The 17,360-nt window shown below is 52.3% G+C and overlaps 1 protein-coding gene across 2 annotated transcripts; it reads right to left on the bottom strand.

Annotated features, from left to right (window-relative positions):
• Positions 1 to 9,135: 9,135 nt before the first annotated feature.
• UBE2Q1 (ubiquitin conjugating enzyme E2 Q1) lies at positions 9,136 to 17,360 on the bottom strand. 2 transcript variants are annotated; one of them, XM_037050645.1, is made up of 13 exons: positions 16,902 to 17,360; positions 14,775 to 14,879; positions 14,355 to 14,459; positions 13,716 to 13,766; positions 12,153 to 12,293; positions 11,845 to 11,929; positions 11,524 to 11,584; positions 11,215 to 11,305; positions 11,038 to 11,096; positions 10,899 to 10,947; positions 10,537 to 10,632; positions 10,085 to 10,151; positions 9,136 to 9,623 (listed from the first exon to the last, which is right to left on the bottom strand). In XM_037050645.1, exons 1-13 carry the CDS (start codon positions 17,226 to 17,228, stop codon positions 9,592 to 9,594), a joined length of 1,269 nt encoding a protein of 422 aa, XP_036906540.1. In that variant the 5' UTR covers positions 17,229 to 17,360; the 3' UTR covers positions 9,136 to 9,591. The 2 variants fall into 2 exon arrangements, with proteins under 2 accessions (XP_036906540.1, XP_036906541.1); XM_037050646.1 differs by lacking the exon at positions 16,902 to 17,360 and adding an exon at positions 15,237 to 16,575.

Raw genomic sequence — 17,360 nt, 5'->3', positions numbered from 1 at the left:
TAGACACGTGGTCATAAACTAAAGGGAGGGAATGGTGGGGGAGGGGGTTTGCAGGGTGGAGGAGAATGAAGGAGGGGGGAATAGAACAACTGTAATGGTGTAATCAATAAAATATATTTAAAAAAATAAGATGCTAACCTGGTGCTTGAGCTAAGGGAGTGAGTCTGAGTAAGTTCGTGTGTGGGTTCTTTAAGAGGAACTGCTTGGGACTCCAGAAATTTCTCCCACCAACTCAACCATCACTGGTTTTATAGCCAGAAGTAATGGGGACTTACTTTCCTGGCACTGGGACCCTGGGCTGAGGGGCTTGGTGTGGGGCTGGGATTCCTTCCTCCTGAGATATTCCTTCCAAATTTTATCCACCAGGGAACCCATTCTGTGTCACCACTCCTCCTACCAATCTGGATGGATGTGGTTTCTTTCATTCTGTAGTTGTCAGACTTCCATTCAACTTGATTTCTGATGGTTCCAAGTGATGGTTTTTCTATAATTTAGTTGTAATTTTGATGTGGTTGAGTGAGGAGGCGAGCTGTGTTTACCTGTGCCGCCATCTTGAGCAGAAGTGTCAGCCATCCAGTATTTTACCTTTTTGTATTATTACTGTCTGCTACCAAATGTGAGCTTCCTAATGGCAATGTTTGGAACATACATATTTTATAAATATTTGTGGAGTGACTAAATGTGGGCTCCCTGAGAACAGGGTCTGTGTCTTTTATCTTTGTCACTCAGTGCCTGGGACATAGGGTGTATGAACTAAAACTACAGGGTGTATAAGCTGGAGGAGAGGAAAGCCACTGAAGGTTAATGTAACTGTAAATGTTATTACATTTCCACAGAGAGGCTTCCTTTGAGTGGCCATAGGTACAGTTCCCTATGTAGGGCCAGGGACCTTAAAAAGAGATGGCTCAGCCCTGGTTGGTATGGCTCAGTGGATTGAGTGCCAGCCTGCAAATCAAAGGGTGGCTGGTTTGATTCCCAGTCAGGGCACATGCCTGGGTTGCAGGCCAGGTCCCCAGTAGGGGGCATGTGAGAGGCAACCACACATTGATGTTTCTCTCCCTCTCTTTCTCCCCTCCTCTTGCCCTAAAAAGAGACAGAGAAATGGCTCAGAGTGACCAGCAGCATCCAGGGTGGGGGTAGATAGACGTGGAGGCTGCAGGCGGGGCAGCGAGTGCTGTTCTTTGTGAGACATGAGGCCTGCACCCTGCTGGGGGGCGGAATGAGAACTTCTCCCTGGGGTGTGTAAGGGAACCAGAGGGCCCCCCGCCAACCCAAAGCCTTCTGGCCACTGACCTTTGTATGTCCTCTTGTTTTCTTTCCCACTGCTCAGACTTGCCAGCATCATTCTGTATCTGGCCACCTCTTAAGGACATTTGACCAATTGGTAGCAATATAAGTAAAGAACAAAAGTAAAGAGACCATTAATAGCTGGCGATTGATCTGGGCATGATCTGTGCTTGTAGCAACAATAGAGCTTAATTTAAATTGTCTGCTCTGGCAGAGATTGAGATGCTGCCTCAGGTGGTGTCTGTGGCTTCCAGGTGGCCACTTCTATGCAACACACACAGCCTGAAATTTGAGGTTTGTTTTGGGTGACATGCGTGCCGTGGTGGTTGGATGATAATTATGTTAATTTTCTTCTAAAACTTAATTTCACAGTCAAAAAAAAGGCTTGTTATATTTATCTCAATCATTGGGGAATAATAATTAGACCAAAAATGGTCTAAAATATTTCTGTATTAATAATGTTTAGCTTGAAACCACCGCTGATAATTGGTTCTCGGGATTGGTATAGAGAAATGTCGTACGAGATTCTAAATAAAAAGTCACCTTCTTGCTTGGCTAGAGAGAGTCGTCTGCACTGTCACTTGCATGTTGTAGGTGCACAGGTGGAGCAGAGGGTTCAGGCGGAGATCTGACTAGGGCATCATTGATTGACAGCAGTCGCGAGCCCCTGTGGAGGGCTCACTCTGCAGGTTCCATCATCCCTTTTCTGTGTGAACTCATTGAACAGCAGCAGTAGGCGCTGTTATTTCCCCAGCCTGCAGAGGACCCGGTAACAGCCTGAAGTGAAGGAGCCCATCAGTTCTGGAACCAGAAGTGGAGCCCAGACAGTCCGACTCCACAACCTGCACCTTCGACCGCTGTCATGCTCCTTCCATTTATTAAGTACCTACTGCATGTCATGCCCTAAACAGAATTAGCCCAAGCATATCTTCTCATCAGTGTAGACGTGATGCATGTGATAGAAGAGGAAACCAGGCCTTAGAGAGTTAATGGTTTGCCCCAGGTCATTTCTCCTTCCTTCCTTTCTTCCTTCCTCCCTCCCCACCCTTCCATCCATCCCATCCATTCCATCTATCCATCCACCCATTCATTCAACATCTGTTTACTGAGAGCTTAATATGCACCAGGCATCATTCTAGTCCCTGGGGCTACTTCAGCCATCCAGGTAATTGTCAAAAGGCAATGCAATTCTTATTATCATGATATTTGTATTCTAGGGGGAAGATACATGCAATAACCAATAAATAAGAAAATTCCAGGTAATAAGTACTAGTTAAAATAAGGTGATGTATAGGTAAATACAGCACAAAGCCACATCAAAATCACAATGAAATTATAGAACGACCATCACTCAGAACTGTCAGAATTCAAGTTGAATGGAAGTTTGACAACTACAGAGTTAAAGAAACCGCATCCGGACTGTTAGGAGGGACAGAGCAGTGGAATGGGTGGGTCCTACATCCACGTGTGGTAGATAAAAATTCAGGAGGGATCTCTCAGGATCCAGGAGTCTGGTGACTCCCCAGAGACAGGAGAAACCAGCGACAACCTTTTTTTTTGCAGTTTAGGTTATTTGGTGGGTATAATGAGCGCCAGGGCAGATGGTGACTACAAGCATCATTCGGTCCCTAGAGGGTGGGGCAGGGGGGGAATGAANCCCAGCAGGGGCCAGTTCCCAGCAGGGGATGCAGGAGAAGCAACCATACATTGAAGTTTCTCTTCCTCTCTCCTTTCCTTCCCCTCTAAAGATAAATAAATAAAATATATATATAAAAAAAAAATTCAGGAGGGATCTCTCAGGATCCAGGAGTCTGGTGACTCCCCAGAGACAGGAGAAACCGGCGACAACCTTTTTTTTGCAGTTTAGGTTATTTGGTGGGTATAATGAGCGCCAGGGCAGATGGTGACTACAAGCATCATTCGGTCCCTAGAGGGTGGGGCAGGGGGGGAATGAAGTTTTCAGGAACTCCTGCACCAGACCCACAGTGACCTAAGAAAATCTGTTTCAGTATTTATTTATTTATCTATCCTCACTGGAGGACATGACATGCTTGTTGATTTTAGGAAGTGGGAGGGAGGGAAAGAGAGAAGGAGAGAAATATTCATTCAAGAGAGAACATTGAGGGGGGTGGGATGGGATGGGAGTAATAGACAGAAAACTGTACTTGAAAAATAATTAAATAAAAAATTGGGAAAAAAAAAGAGAGAACATTGATCAGTTGTCTCTCATAGGCGCCCCAACCGAGGACCGAATGCACAACCCAGGCATGTGCCCTGACCAGGAATCAAACCCGTGGCCTTCTGGTCTATGAGGTGATGCTCCAGTCGACTGAGCCACACCAGCCAGGGCTGTTTCCACTTTCAGACAGTGAAGGCCTGTGACTGTCCCCCACCCTGGGTGCAATGAGATCATCGTGTCTGCCATGTCTCCTGCTGTGACAGTGGCCATGATTCTTAATGTCAGGGATGCCAGGATACTCTGTCCAACTTGAAATGCTGTGAGATGAGTGGTGTTTGTGTATTCAAAGCAGCAGGTTTGCCTTGCAGGCCATATGTTGGACTTGGGTGATGACGTTGGTGGAGCGGGAGGATGCGGTTTGGCAGATATTAGCCGCGGGAAGGGAGATTGACCTGGCTTTTGGATGGTCCAAAGCTGCATCACATAGAGGCTCCTGAAGTGGCCAGCAGGCTCAGAACCAGCCCCGTGAGGGCTCCGGCCCATCTCCGGGACACCCCTTCCCAAACGCACCCTGTCCCTCCTGGCATGGTGCTGCCTTTGTTCTGCATCATGCACTTGGGTGCCCCCCCCCCGGAGGTGGGCCTGACAGTCCTCCTGCTCAGGGTGACTGTCCCGTCTGGACCCACCCTGTGTCCTCCAGGACTAGTGTTGGTCAGGCTGCGCTCTCATTTATCCCGCACCCATGTTCCCCTGCCTTTCCCCCAAAGGACCCTTCCTGGTGCTGCTTCTGAGGGAAGGCTCCCAGGAGTAGAGCTGGCTGGCCACCCACTGGCAGCGAGGCGGGGCTGCTGGTGACCAGTGTTGTCCTCAGGCCCTGTTCTTCTGGGCCTGAGGACATCGTGGAGGTATGGGCTTGTTGGTGGCACTATTGGTTTTGGTGTCTTCTTACAGAGCCTTCCTGGGGCCAGTCAGCAGCGGACTGGAGAGTGACCATAGTGTGATCCCTGGGTTCCGTGTCTCTCTCCCACCTCATACCTGTGGCTCCCTTGGGGCAGATGAGTGGTGCTGGCGTAACAGGTGATGTCTGCAGAGACAGCTGTGTGATGTGCCGCAGGCAGTGAGGCCCGTGTGCCACCCGTAGACTCTGCACCAGAACGTGCAGGTGCTGCTCAGCACCCTGGCCGAGGCTGCATGGCGCAGCCGTGCAGCATGGGACCCCGTCTGGCCGAGCACCACGCGGGCAGTTATGGGTGGGCCTGGAACAGGTATGTGCCAGGCAGGGATGGATGCGGTAAGAGGGGCCAGTGGACAGAGCCACGCCTTTCCTGTCCCCACGTTTGACTCTGGTTTCTTCCTGCTGCTTCCTCTCTCCAGATCTCCGATTGTTACCACTTCCCTGCCTGAGGAAGAGGAGAAGCAAAGGGAGCCCTCTGCTCCTGTCAGCCTTGGCCTTTAGCCTTCTTTGTCAAGGACCACTGTGTACGATGCCAGGTGGGACAGCCCTCCTTTCCCTTCCTCCCTCTGGCCAGGTGCTGGGTAGTGGACACGGCGGATACCCAGGCTGTGGTCGTGGTCATCGATTTTGGCCAGGCAGCTGCCATCCCGGTAGAGCCCCTGTGCATCCTGGATAGTGACAACTTTGGACCCAGCCATTCACTCTGGAGAAAGGTGAGATGTCCTCCGACCTCCTCCTGAGGGTCAGGGGTGGAAGGTGCTGTGCCCGCCTCTAGGATTTCAGTGGGGCATGGTGCGGGGCAGCCAGGGCCCTCAGGGTGTCCTTCCACCCCCATTTGTTTAATCTTTCCTCGGTTTTCAGCATCTGCCCCTCACAAAGCTGCCTCTGGAATATTAGTTTTCACACCTGGGCTCTGTGGGCCCCAGGTGCTGTCCAGAGGCTGCGCTGGAGACACCTGCTGGGGCCTCTGATTCCACACCTTCCAAATGAATGGAGGGGCCCCGTATTTACTCCGCTCCTTCTCAAGATTGGGGGGGAGGGCTGTGAAAGGATGAAAGAGCGCTTTGGGAGAGCAGGAGGAGAAGCAGAGGTGAAGATAGATACACAGACACAAACACTCCCAAATTGCAGGCCCAAGGCCCATGAGGCTGAGGGGAATGATGCCTCCTGGTCAGGGGCGCCACCCACAGGTCATCGTATGTCATTGCATGAAGAGGGCCCTGCTGCCCAGCCTGCGGAGTGACAGGCCGGCAGCCAGGGCTCTGGAGTTTGAGGCAGGCTGCACCTGACTGCTTGGGTGTTAGGGGGTGGCCCATAGTAGAGGCTACCCCTGCCCCAAAGAGCGGCTTCCAGCCCGCCAGAGAGGCCAGAGCGCCGACTCCAGATGCGGGGTGTGCTCAGCTCCCACGTGGACTTGGAGATGGCCCCAAGGGGTCAGGCAGTGGGTGTGCAGTCCTCTCTGTGGGCATGAGGGAAGTAAGGCTCGGAGAGAAAGGAACTTCCTCACCTCTCGCAGCCAGGAAATGACTGGGGATGGCAACGAGGTGTGACTTTTCATACGGCCAGTTCCACGCACGCGGACGGTCCCAGAGTTCGGCAGAGGGCAGGACATTTTGACCAGCCGCCTGCCCTGCCTCATGCCAGTGTGTAAGAACGCCCGCTCATCGTGGTGAACGGACCTCTACTGCTAACGTCTGTCTCTCCCACGTGACTGCTCAGAGCAGAGTTGGGGAGCAGAGAATGTGAAGTGCCAGGTCCATGTAATTGTTCCAGCACCAGTGGTAATGTCACCTCCCTTTACATGCTCCTGCAACCCCCTCCCCCTCCAGCGTTTACCTCATTTCATCCCGGCAGCAGGGAGTTAGCGGTGACTGGCAGAGACCTGCCTTGGGGGCTGGTCTGCAGCCAGAGCAGTTTCCCACAGCTCTGGCCTCCCACTTCCCCCGCTTGCTCCGCCTGCCTGACCCTCGCCACCAGCCTTTCGTTGTTGTTTTGTTTTTCAGGCATTTTGAGTTCCAAACAGGTGATCCATCGCATCCTCAAAGGGAAAATCACTGGTGCTTTGAACTTGGAGGTAACTGCTCCTGTATTTAACTCAGCCTTCTCCTTACCCTCCCATCCTCGGGGTCTCAGGCACAGGCCACTGCCAAGGCCTGGACCTGTGGAGTCACCTGGAATTCGCCTTCTGCAAAACAAACGGAAATTATCCAAAGTTTTGGGTGGGTTGGCTGGGGGTGCTCCGTCCTTCCCACTGAGACTTTCTCTTCCATTCGCACATCCTGAAGTTTGAAGAGTTTAAAAAACTTGAATGACGTGGCTAGGGTCAGCCCCTTCCCATTCTGTCCATGTTCTGCTCTCCTGTCCTGTTGTCCCCTTCCATTCTTTTTGTCTTTTCAAATCCTCACCAGAGGAAGGAAGGGAAGAGGGGAGGGTGAGGAAAGGAAGAGAAAGAGAGAAGGGGAGGGAGAGACATGGATGTGAGAGTAACATCCATTGGTTGTCTCCCATATGTGCCCCAAGTGGGGATCAAACCTGCAACCTTTTGGTATGTGGGGCGAGGCTCCAACCAACTGGGCCACCCAGCCAGGGCTCCCCCTTCCATTCTTGAGGCTTTGAGAGTGAAAGAGGCCACACCAGTGCCCAAGACTGCTTTGATGCCCACTGGCCTGTACTGTCAGCTCAGCTCTCAGAAAAGTGAGGTCTCTCAGTTTGTCCTGTGTCTTCAGTCCCCACTGAGCACGGACATTTGAATTAAACTTAGGAAGCTTATACTGAAAGTTTTGGGGGCCATGTGTTTCTTTTCTCCTTTTTGCACCCCCAGAGCATGATATAAATTGCACTAACAAAGTCTGGAGAATGCAGCGGCCCACTGCTTAACTTCCCTGGCATTCCATTGCGGAATCCGGTGGGCAACTTTACTCAGTGAGCCACTGCCTGGTGAACGCAGTTGGCCTGTCTCATGAGTGTGCGGTGGCTGATCCCTGAGGAGCCACCCCTCCCCTAGCCGCAGCAAGGCAAAGCTGCCGCGTGTTTTGCGTGCCGGTGTCTCCGGCGTGCGCTTGGCGCTGGTGTGGGCTGTGGCCTGGGGCAGCCCTGCCTGGGACTAGATTCATTCACACTGAGGGGTAGGGTACTGACCTAAAGGAGGTTGTTGCCTATATCCTTGCCTTCTCAGGAGAAACTTGATTCAGGATGATACGGCAGTGTTGATTCTTCTAAGATTCGTGACTTCATTAGAGACCTTTTGCACGTAAGGTCATAGAGGGAACGTGAGGTGTGACCAGAGTTCTCTGGGAGCCGGCAGACAACTTACAGGGGCTGGTGCTACCCTCATGGCGGGGGAATGTGGACCCCATTATTTCTTTTAAAAAATCTGATTAGAGCCAAACTATTTAAATAATTTTATTTGTTTCATCCTTTGGTAGATGAGAAAAATACATTACAAAATACATTATACAGAGGACAGCTCACAGTACACATTACTAAAAACACAATCTACATTTCAGCCAAGGCTGGTGATAAGTTCAGAAGAAAGCCACAGAGGCCTTGAAAACCAGATTTCAGCTCTGGGGTCCCCACTGTGTCTAAACCTTAGCATTTTGTAGCACCCATGTCAGGTGGGTGTGGGTAGAGAGAGCAGCATTGAGGGGGACTGTTGGACTCTCTCCACCTGAAGCAGCAAGACATTAATCCCTTCAAAGAAGGTGGGGGAATGACCAATGTTAAAACAAAGCAGCACGGGACTCCTGACATCCTACAGGTTCCCAGGCAGCCATCTCAAGTCTGGGCTGAGGCTAGCATCTTCACTTAGCCATCCCTACCTTTTGTCACTGCAGTCATCACCCAGTTTGTAAGCAGTCTGTCCCTAGAGCCTGTGTCAACCCCAAAGCAAGCTCCCTGACCAGGGGAGGCAGGTGGCACGTGTCCCTCACAGCCATCGTGACGCCCAGAGTTTTTAAACAGTGCGTCCAGACAACACAGCACCGACGGTTCTAGCTTGGCAGACTCTCCACCTCATGCTCCCCTTCCCCAGCGGTTCCCAGAGCCTGGGGTGAGGACACAGGTATATACAACGACCCCTGACAGCTAACCTTCCCAGAGGACCCACCTGACAGGAGTGGCTTGAAAGAATCCACAACTCCTCAAGCTGAACAATTTCAGTTATGCCTGTTTGCTCTTAGGACACCAAGCAAAGCAGGAGACAGGAGGGTGAGCAGAGGAGCCACCAAGGAACACCCTTCAGCACTAGCTAGGAGCCCTTCTCAGTCAGCCGTCATGGCGCGCACAGTGCATTGCTAGACCAGTGAGACCGTGGATGCACTGAGACGGGGCCCAGTCTACACTCAATGCAGTTAGAAGCAATTCGGTGAAACAGCCTCTTAAGCACTTTCCCAATTTTCTTTTTCTTAGACATATGAAAACATCTGTGACTAAAAGAGAAAAATAGTCCCAAGAATTAAGGTCATCGTTTCAGCCCACTACACTGGTTCAGCAGGCCAGGCTCTGCATGCCACGGGGGACAAATGCTGGTCACTCCAGGGGCCTTCGGAAGAACTCTGAGCTCCGGGCGTGTGCTTCAGCTCCACCTTTCTCTGGCTCCAGCAGTGAAGTCCAGCCTCTCATCTCTACCCCTCCCCCACCACCCAAATAGTTCAGGGGATGGGGGTGGGGTGGGATGCGGGAGTAAAAATAAAGATGAGTCAAGACCAGCATCTTCAAATTAACAAACTGTAATTGTTTTCCCAAAGATACATTTTTTTCATACACATCCATCATACACTGTAACCAAAAAAAGCAGTGTACATGAAATAAGAGAAAATAAATTAAAAATCCATAGCATAGGTAAGGAGGCTCTAGTCTGGAGCACAGCTGAGTTTCCAGCAGTATAAGGAGGCTCGAAAGTTTCTTTTATAAGAACGCCTGCTAGCAAGGGTTCCAGCCAGGTGGTTGGTTGGTCTGTTAAGTCAGTCTTGAGTACTTGAACAGTTCTGGGTTTGTGTTTTTCCATAGCGTTTAGAATAGCCATCATTGTCCTGCAATAGGCAGAGCTATTACGTCCAGGAAAAATGAGGGAGGGAACCACAGAGGCAGCGTAAGATCCAAATACAGCATTCAAAGGTAATTGGTCCAGTGGTGCCTGGGGAAGGAGGGAGGGGACGACACTCCGGGGTTAGCCATCTTCCTTTGGGGGTGTGTACCATCCTGCAAAGAAACCCAACAGAACATGAGGTGGAGGCTCACGTCCCAGCTCCCTGCTCCCGGAAGACACCTCCAGGATTACAGGTGGAAAGGGCCTCAGAAGGGCTCCCCAACGCGTGGGGAGAGGTGTGGGAAGCTGAGAAACTGCCTGCCTGGAGGTCATAAGGAAGGGGAGAGTAATGTGCCCAACCTGCGACAACAGAAGAGTGAGGTGAGCTTTCTCAGAGGGTGGTCAGGAAAGGGGGCAGCACCACGTCCACTCGTGGAATGATCACTGGTGCTTTTCTGGGAGAAGAGGCTGTGGACATAGCCACCTCCAGCCCTTCTTGGGAGAACAGGGGCAGGTGTTGTGTTAATGGGTGGTAAAGGCTCAGAAACCAAAACGGGGTTCTTGCTATTTAGCCGAAAGTGAAAACCTCAGGCCTTCCAAGTGTCCGAATCTTGAATCCTGGCTCCAGCCTCACCGTTTTTTTCGTGGATCTGCACCAAGGACTTGTAGGACTGCTGTGCTCTTGTCAGACTGTACTGAGACTGGGGAGGAAGCCAACAGATCAGGCCCCGGCCAGCTGTGGCCATGCTGTCCTTTACCTTCCCCAGGCTCCCACCCACCGTCCCAGGAGTCCTCCTCCCTGACCTTACGCTCTGTTATACTAAGTGCTTTTTACCTGGAGGGCCCTTTTAGGTGCAATCCCATAGCCTTCCCTTTCTAGACCTGTGACCTCCCCAAAATCTCATGAGGGCCCTCAGGCCATGGCTCCTGTTCCCACTGAGGATGTCCTAGGCCCACTTGTACAGTGCCATCAGCCCAGAGGGATTATCCTCTTGGCCTGAGAGAAGGAAGCCTTGGCCCGCGACTGGCCCAAACTGTGTCTGGCTCTGGCCGGCCAGCGGCCGCCCCGGGCTCCCAGTCCCTTACTTTGTTGGCTCCGAACTGCACCCGTGCTTTCCCCTTCACCAGTGTGGCACTGATCTGCATGATCACGGACTCTATCGAGTAGGCACTGCTCCAGCCCTGGGGAACGAGCGGCGAAGCGAACGAGTCAGGAGAGTTCCCAGAAACCTTGTCCTTGTTCTCTAGCAAGGACCTGCCTCTGTGGAAGGGCCTTGCCCTTCCCTCCCAGAAAAGCCACCGCCTGTTTGCCCAGGTCAGTGGGTGCAGGCTCCGCTGGCAGAGTGAAAGGGCCACATTATGCCCATCACCCAGCCAACGGGGGGTGTGGTAAAGCTCAGCTGAACCCTGCCCATGCCAGCCTGGCCCAGAGCAGGAGACGGGCTCACCTGTTTGGTGAGAAGTTCCATGCAGATGGCGCCTCCGCCCAGAACATACCTGCAGAAGAGAGGTTAGTCAGCTGCGCCTGGCAAAAGCTCCACGCCCCCTTCTCACCCTCCGTCGTAGGAGCTGCCCTCAGTCACTCACCCTCCAGAGAGGACTGGAGACACAACCCTGACGAATGGTGGGTCAAAGGGAAAGTTATCCTGTGAGAGAGACAAGGGCGACGGTTAGGGAGGGGAGGCCAGTACCCACCACAGGACTGGGAGGCGGAGGCGGAGGTCCAGGCCAAGGAGGGAGGGGCAGGAAGGGAAACAGTCTTACTTTAAAGGAGAAATTAAGTAGGATGAAGTCTGCGCCTTCTTTCTCTTTGAGGATCTGGAGATCGTTGTGCAAAGCGCTATCCTGGTCAACTCTGTGGGACAGTGAGCCTGGGCTCGGACTCCTGATCCCCACTCAGGAGCCTCAGGGCAGCTTCCCCTCCCCATGGCTCACAGCTGAGGGGCAAAGCACTGTTCCACCGGCTCCTGGCACCCTTGCCCAACAAGCTCCTGGGACTGCCCCAGAGACTCCCAGCACGAGGCCCCACTCATGCTAGCCTCAACCTCCTTCCCAGTCCCAGGCCCCACTCACTTGAGGAGTTTGACGTTCCAATCATACAGACTGTCATTCACGAGTTCGACTGCATAGTTTCCTGGAAGGCAGGAAGAAGACAGGTGTTATTAGGATGGTCCAGGTTGTGGACCCCTCTCCCAAGCTGAGTCGAAAAACTATGAAAGGCTCCAGGTTCACCAGTGATGGACATGCAGCCAGAATAAGCCACTGGCTTCAGGAGCTCCATTCTGGCCTGGAAAGTCCATAACCATTTGTGTACCCCAAACCTCTTGGGGCCCTGACCACCATATCCTTCCTTATGAAAGCTTCTGTTCAGGCCCCTCCCTAAGGTCAACTCACCACCTTTGAAACTCTGTGATCGGTATATATCCCTGAGCTCCTTCATCAGCCGGTCAGTGGCCTGCACCGAGCCAGACACTGCCCCCTGCAAGGGAGGGAAGACAGACACAGCTCATGGTCAGGTGTGTAAACACTCTAGACCTCAGGGGCAGCCTGGCGGCTTGCTCAGGATTTAACCAAGGATCAGGCACACCTGTAACACCCCAAAAAGGAATCTGCTCCCAAGACTGATGACATGCAATGGCCTACCACCTTCTAGCCTGTACCCACCAACCCCCAGGCCCAGCCTCTCCCTAGAAGATACGTACATTTAAGTAATCTTGCCTCTGGTTCTTTTTAATTTTCTCTAGTATGGCCAAGTTTTCTTTTCCGATGCCATCATCTTCAGATTTCTTACCCTCAGCTGGTTCTTCCTCTTTCATTTCATAGTGATCTAGGTCTTCTGTGTCCTGGGGGAGGTATGGAGTGGGACAGAGGAGAAAAGACACCGACACAGGCTGTGGAGAGGGGCCATCACCTTCCCAGTCCTACTTGGTCTAGAGCTGCAAGTTAAGGAACAGCGCTCTATCTAGGAGGCTGCGGAGTACAGCGCCCTTTCTGTTTCTACAACAATTTCCAGCCCCATTCCCTCCACGATCTAAAGCACAAGGCCAATCTCCCCTCCCATTCATTTCTCAGCAGAAGTACTCAAGGACCTAGGGAAAGCAAGCAGGGCGGACTCAGTCCTCTTATTTCCCAGAATGACTGCTGTTTCTAAAACTCTCCCTTGGCAGCTGCAGCTCTTAATTCCTAGAATGACTTTGCGCTGACACTATGACTCAAGGCTCATGTTTCACCAGGTGACTTGTACACAGGAGTTCTCAGGACTCCAGGTCTAAAGGAGAAACTGCATGAGAAACCTCATGCCCTCCTAGGTGCACGAACCGGTGCCAGATACACAGAAGCACCCAGTGCCGGGAGGGAAATGAGGAAGGAGGTCCAGAAAGGGAGATGGTAGAGGTCAAGAACAAAATCAGCCCCTTATTCACCCTGCTCTGAGTAAGCAGTTCACTGTGCATGGGAGAAGAGCCCATATTCAGGATTCGAACCCTCTGTTAGACGCTGAAGGGATGGCACAGAGGATGCTCTACTGTCTGACAGGAGTTTCATGTATCACAAGTCCTTCATGTGTCTTAAGACCTTAATAATTAAGTTACAGAACCTGGAACGTTAATCCAATTCAAGGACACAAAGTGATCAGTGATGTCCTAACTCTAGCAGAACATGGTAATGCTGACTCAATATTGTATCAGCCAATGTCTATCGAATGCTGGGTACTGTACTAAGTGCTATACACAGTAGCTCAGTTGATTCTTATAACCACCATGCCATTATGTTGTCATTGCCCCCATTTTACAGATGAGGAAGCTGAGGTCTAGTGAGGTTCATTCAATGTCAGACATCTCTTAGCAGAGCTAAAATGTGAATCAAATTCTGCCTGGCTCTGAAGCTCAAGTTTTTAATTGTAATGTTACACTCTATAAAAGTATCTTTTTAGACAATGTATCAGATAAACTGGCACTTAAATACTGCATGAAACATTTTATGTGCAATGCCTTATTTAATCTCCAAGACAACTATATAGTAGATGTCTGAAGTTACTTTGTTGCTGTTTGGTGTAAGCAGATCTGCACTTGACTGTCTTCAATGGTTGGATGTGGGTGACCTGTCTCCTCTATCACACTGGCCATTCCTCCAAGTCAACAAATCTGTCTTGACTCCTTTGGCATTTTTCTCTCCCACATTCTAGACTGGAGCTCGTGTACTGTGGGTGCTCAGTGCTGCTGACCAAAAGAGCTTCCAGCCATTGCCGCCTCAAGTGGCAAGCCTACCTCAGGCATCTCTTCATCTTCATCTTCTGAAGACACGTCTTCCTGCGTGCACTGCAGTAGGGAAAGGAAAGGTGGGAGATCAGAGCCCTGGTGGCTTCCCAGAATGCAACCTCTGACGGACTCCCCTGAGCCTCCAGGTCTAGAAGCTATGTGCCTGTCCATAATGCTGCCAGCCTCTCCACCAGCCACATCTGAGTGGACGCAACAGCCCAGGCAATGACTTTACTATGCCAAAGAATAAAAGCAACAAAATGGCTGTTTCTGTCACCCACCTCACCAATCCCAGTTTAATTTCCGTTAAGAATGCGTCTCCTTTACTCAATTGTCTTTAGACTGATACTGCCTTCTTGGTTTTTAACAAGGGGCCTGAGATCCCAACGGTCTCCAACTGCTACTGGTAAAAGTCTGCCCCTTCCTCTCCACATGAGGGATACTGCCCACACGAGTTAAGTTCTAATAGGAAGCACTCCTATCAGGGTCCCATTCAAGCTAGAGTCCCACCTGCAGAAGAGGCCAAGAGTCACAATATGTGTGTGCTGGGAGTGGGCTGGGGTGGAGAGAAGCTATTGCAGGTTTGTCTCAGTCTACACAAGCGCTGTCTGAGGTAGCTGCCGAGGCCAGAGCTCCTCAGGTGCTCACCTGCTCTGCCGGCAAGGGCTGATCCAGCATCTCCACATCTGGATGTTGAGGGAGGTTATAGAGTTTACACAGGTCAGAGATGATCCTCTTCAGATGCTGCAGTAGCTGGGGGGAGGGGACCACAGTGACATCAAATACTCCTTCCCCACCCCAATCTGGACAGGTAACATGAACGAACTCTTAGCTCAGACCCCAAATTGGTACCTGGTTCCCTAACCCTGATGGACCGTGTAGTTGTGGGGATAGTTTACTGGGCCAGTCCTGGGATGGGTGCGGGTGTCTCTCTGGCTTCAGTAAGCAAATCCCCTAAGAAGTCTGCCTCCAAAGTGCAGCCTACTGTACCACCCACTTTCCAGACATACCCGCTTTCACAGGTTGTCTTCAAGACATGGGCCCCACCTCAACACCCTGGCCCCTCACCAGAGTATTCCCTTTCTTTATGTCCACCAGCCTCTCCAATACAGCAGCCAAGTTAGGGTCATCAGACTCCACCGACCAGATTGGGGGCACAGCAGGGTATGACTCCTAATGGGAAAAGAGCAGGGAGAACAGTCAAGGTGGGCGGCTGTGGGAAAAGCTACATTTTGCTTTCCCTCTGCTCCCCAAAATTAGTCCCTCTCTGCTCTTCTCCCAGTTCATAAAAGCCCAGCTCAGCAGGTCAGTATCTAACCAAGCAGCTTTCCAACAGATCCTACCTAGACCATGAGAAGAGGAATGGATCACCTCGCCACAATCACACTGATGTGAAAAAGAGATCACTTTCGGTTTAGCTAGGAAAGGAGGGATTAAAGACTAGATCGTATCTGCAGAACCTAAAAGTAAAAAGGTAGCAGGAAGAATTTCCACACCCTGCAGGACCCCTCAAAGGCCAGTTCTCCCCACCTCTCCCTTGGGAACCTGCCACCCTCTTCGTCCAGGCGTAGCTGTAGGGCTCCACATGGCAGGCTGGAAGAAAGAAACCGACGCTGCTAACATTCCCAGCATTCCTGAGCCATGGTGCCAAATGCAGCCAGACCAGACTCCCCCTCTGCCTAAACAGAGGGAACCAGTTCAGACCAAGCTTCCTTTACAGGGGCCACAGAGTCTGAGAACCTTCTAAATTAACTTCCTTTCTGAAACAAAGATAGTGGATGGCCTCTGGCAACTGGAAGGGCAGCTAGAATGGGGCAAACCTACCCTTAAGGAATTAGAAACTTCATTTAGGAACAAAATTAACTCCTGAGGTTTCTACATATGCCAAGGAAACTATATCCACCTTTACTGGGGGTTTTAGCTCTGCCAGGGTTCTAACCCTCAATGTTGAAGGAAAACAAAGATGCCCAAGCCACACCTAGTCCTCCAATCTTAACTTTCTACTTTAGTAAGAAAAAAGGTGGTGGAATGGGGATGGAAGAAAGAGAAAAAGTGAGACACCTGACTTTTGGTGGGGTGCCACCGCACCCCAGCTGAGGCCTGCCTCACCAAAACTTGACCTGGTTTGATGGAGGAAAGGGATAGAAAACAAGAACCAGGTAAAATGAATTCGGGCCCCAAAGTACTAGGCAACTCTCAAGCCTGTTTCCCCAGACTACTCCCGTTTGCAGTCTGCCTCCCTGGATAAAGGACTGGCCCCTGGCTCCGGAACCAGTGCTCCAGCTGGGCGAACGCTACCGCAGTGGTTAGCGCCAGCCACTCTAAGGGCTGTACCACACAGTATCAGATCTTCCTGGGGTACCAGAGGCCAACTGTCTTCAAGGGACATATGAGGGTGGACCGGGCAGGAGACATGTAAGCGTCTCCGAGTCCAGCATGCCTGGGGGGAACGATGTTCACTGAGGAGAAAAGGAACTGTTACTGTTTAGAATGGGACAGCCTCAGACATGCCAACCACCATTACTGGGAAAGGCAACAAACAACCCAGGACAACTGGAAACCCACAGGGAACAGGAGGGGAGTGGCAGATCTGCTACCAGCTGGGGCAAAGGAGAGTTAGAGGTTACACCAGAATAAAAGGGGATCCAAAGGAAAGGGAGAAGAGCCAGGGTACTACAAACTACCACTTGGTGAAATTCAGAGAGCAAAGAGGGGCTGCGTGAAAGACGCCTGGGCAGGGATCCCACAGGTGGCAACGTCCTAAGTTAAAGGTACTACTGAGAAGGGGGCATCGCTGAAATGTGCAGAGTTCCCAGCCAAGTCGTTCCAGCTGAGGTCAGTGCAGAGGCCTGAACCTTGAGATGAGAGTGAGGGGGAAGAAAAGGGCATTCGGAGGTGGCAAGGTAAAGTGGCGGAGCACCCCAAATCGTGAACCTTGGGGTGTGGGTGGGTCAGTGGGAAGGGGTAGTGGGGGCGCCATATGTCGGGTGTCTCTCACTATTAAGGATCAATGGTAGAGATTCCGGGTGCTCGGCTGAACCTCAAGCGGCAGAAACAAATGTAACCTGGAGAAAAGGAGCGAGCCCCAAGAGGGGATTCGGCCTCCCAGCTCTTCTGAGATCAAAAAGCCTTGTGGGGTGATCCCGAGTCCCTGACAAGGGGCCCCCCGAGAGGCGCACACAAGGGGGTCCTCACCGTGATGTTGCAGTGGATGCGGACGGGATCCCCAGGCACCGACCCCCGTGCGGGGAGATGCGGTCCAGGCGCAGCCCCCGCCCCGGCCCCTCCAGCCCCAGCCAGCAGGAACTCGCAGCTCAGCTCGTCCAGGCAGGCGCTGGCAATGCGGAAGCGCTCGTGGCCGCGGTGGAAGATGGACTCGAGCAGCTTCAGCTCCCGCCTCAGGCAGGGCCCCGGCCCCGAGCCCCCGCCTGGGCCGCCCCCGGCCCCCGGCGCCGCCCCCTGGCCCCCCAGCTGCTGCCCCGGCCCCGGCTGCTGCTGCCCCTGCGGCTGCGGCTGCTGCATCCTCCGCTCCGCTCCGTTCCGGGGCCGGCGGGCCGGGAGCCTCCGGCCTCCGCTCCGGGCTCCGCCGCCGCCGCCGCGCCGCCGCCGCCGCCGCCGCCGCGGTCCGCACTTCCTGATCCCCCCTTCGCCAAG

The sequence above is a fragment of the Sturnira hondurensis genome, unplaced genomic scaffold (assembly GCF_014824575.4).
Source record: "Sturnira hondurensis isolate 20B ecotype Veracruz unplaced genomic scaffold, ASM1482457v3 Scaffold0006829, whole genome shotgun sequence".
In the NCBI taxonomy this organism is placed as follows: Eukaryota; Metazoa; Chordata; class Mammalia; order Chiroptera; family Phyllostomidae; genus Sturnira; species Sturnira hondurensis.
The sequence above is the reverse complement of the archived record's forward strand: the minus strand, read 5'-3'. Positions and strand labels throughout refer to the sequence as shown.

Coding starts and splice junctions, on each gene's coding strand:
- UBE2Q1 (XM_037050645.1), bottom strand. CDS start 17,228: ATGCAGCAGCCGCAGCCGCAGGGGCAGCAGCAGCCGGGGCCGGGGCAG. Junction 12,294..13,715: donor AAGATGAAGAGATGCCTGAG/GTAGGCTTGCCA, acceptor TACCTCCCCCAG/GACACAGAAGACCTAGATCA. Junction 11,306..11,523: donor TGGAACGTCAAACTCCTCAA/GTGAGTGGGGCC, acceptor ACTGTCCCACAG/AGTTGACCAGGATAGCGCTT.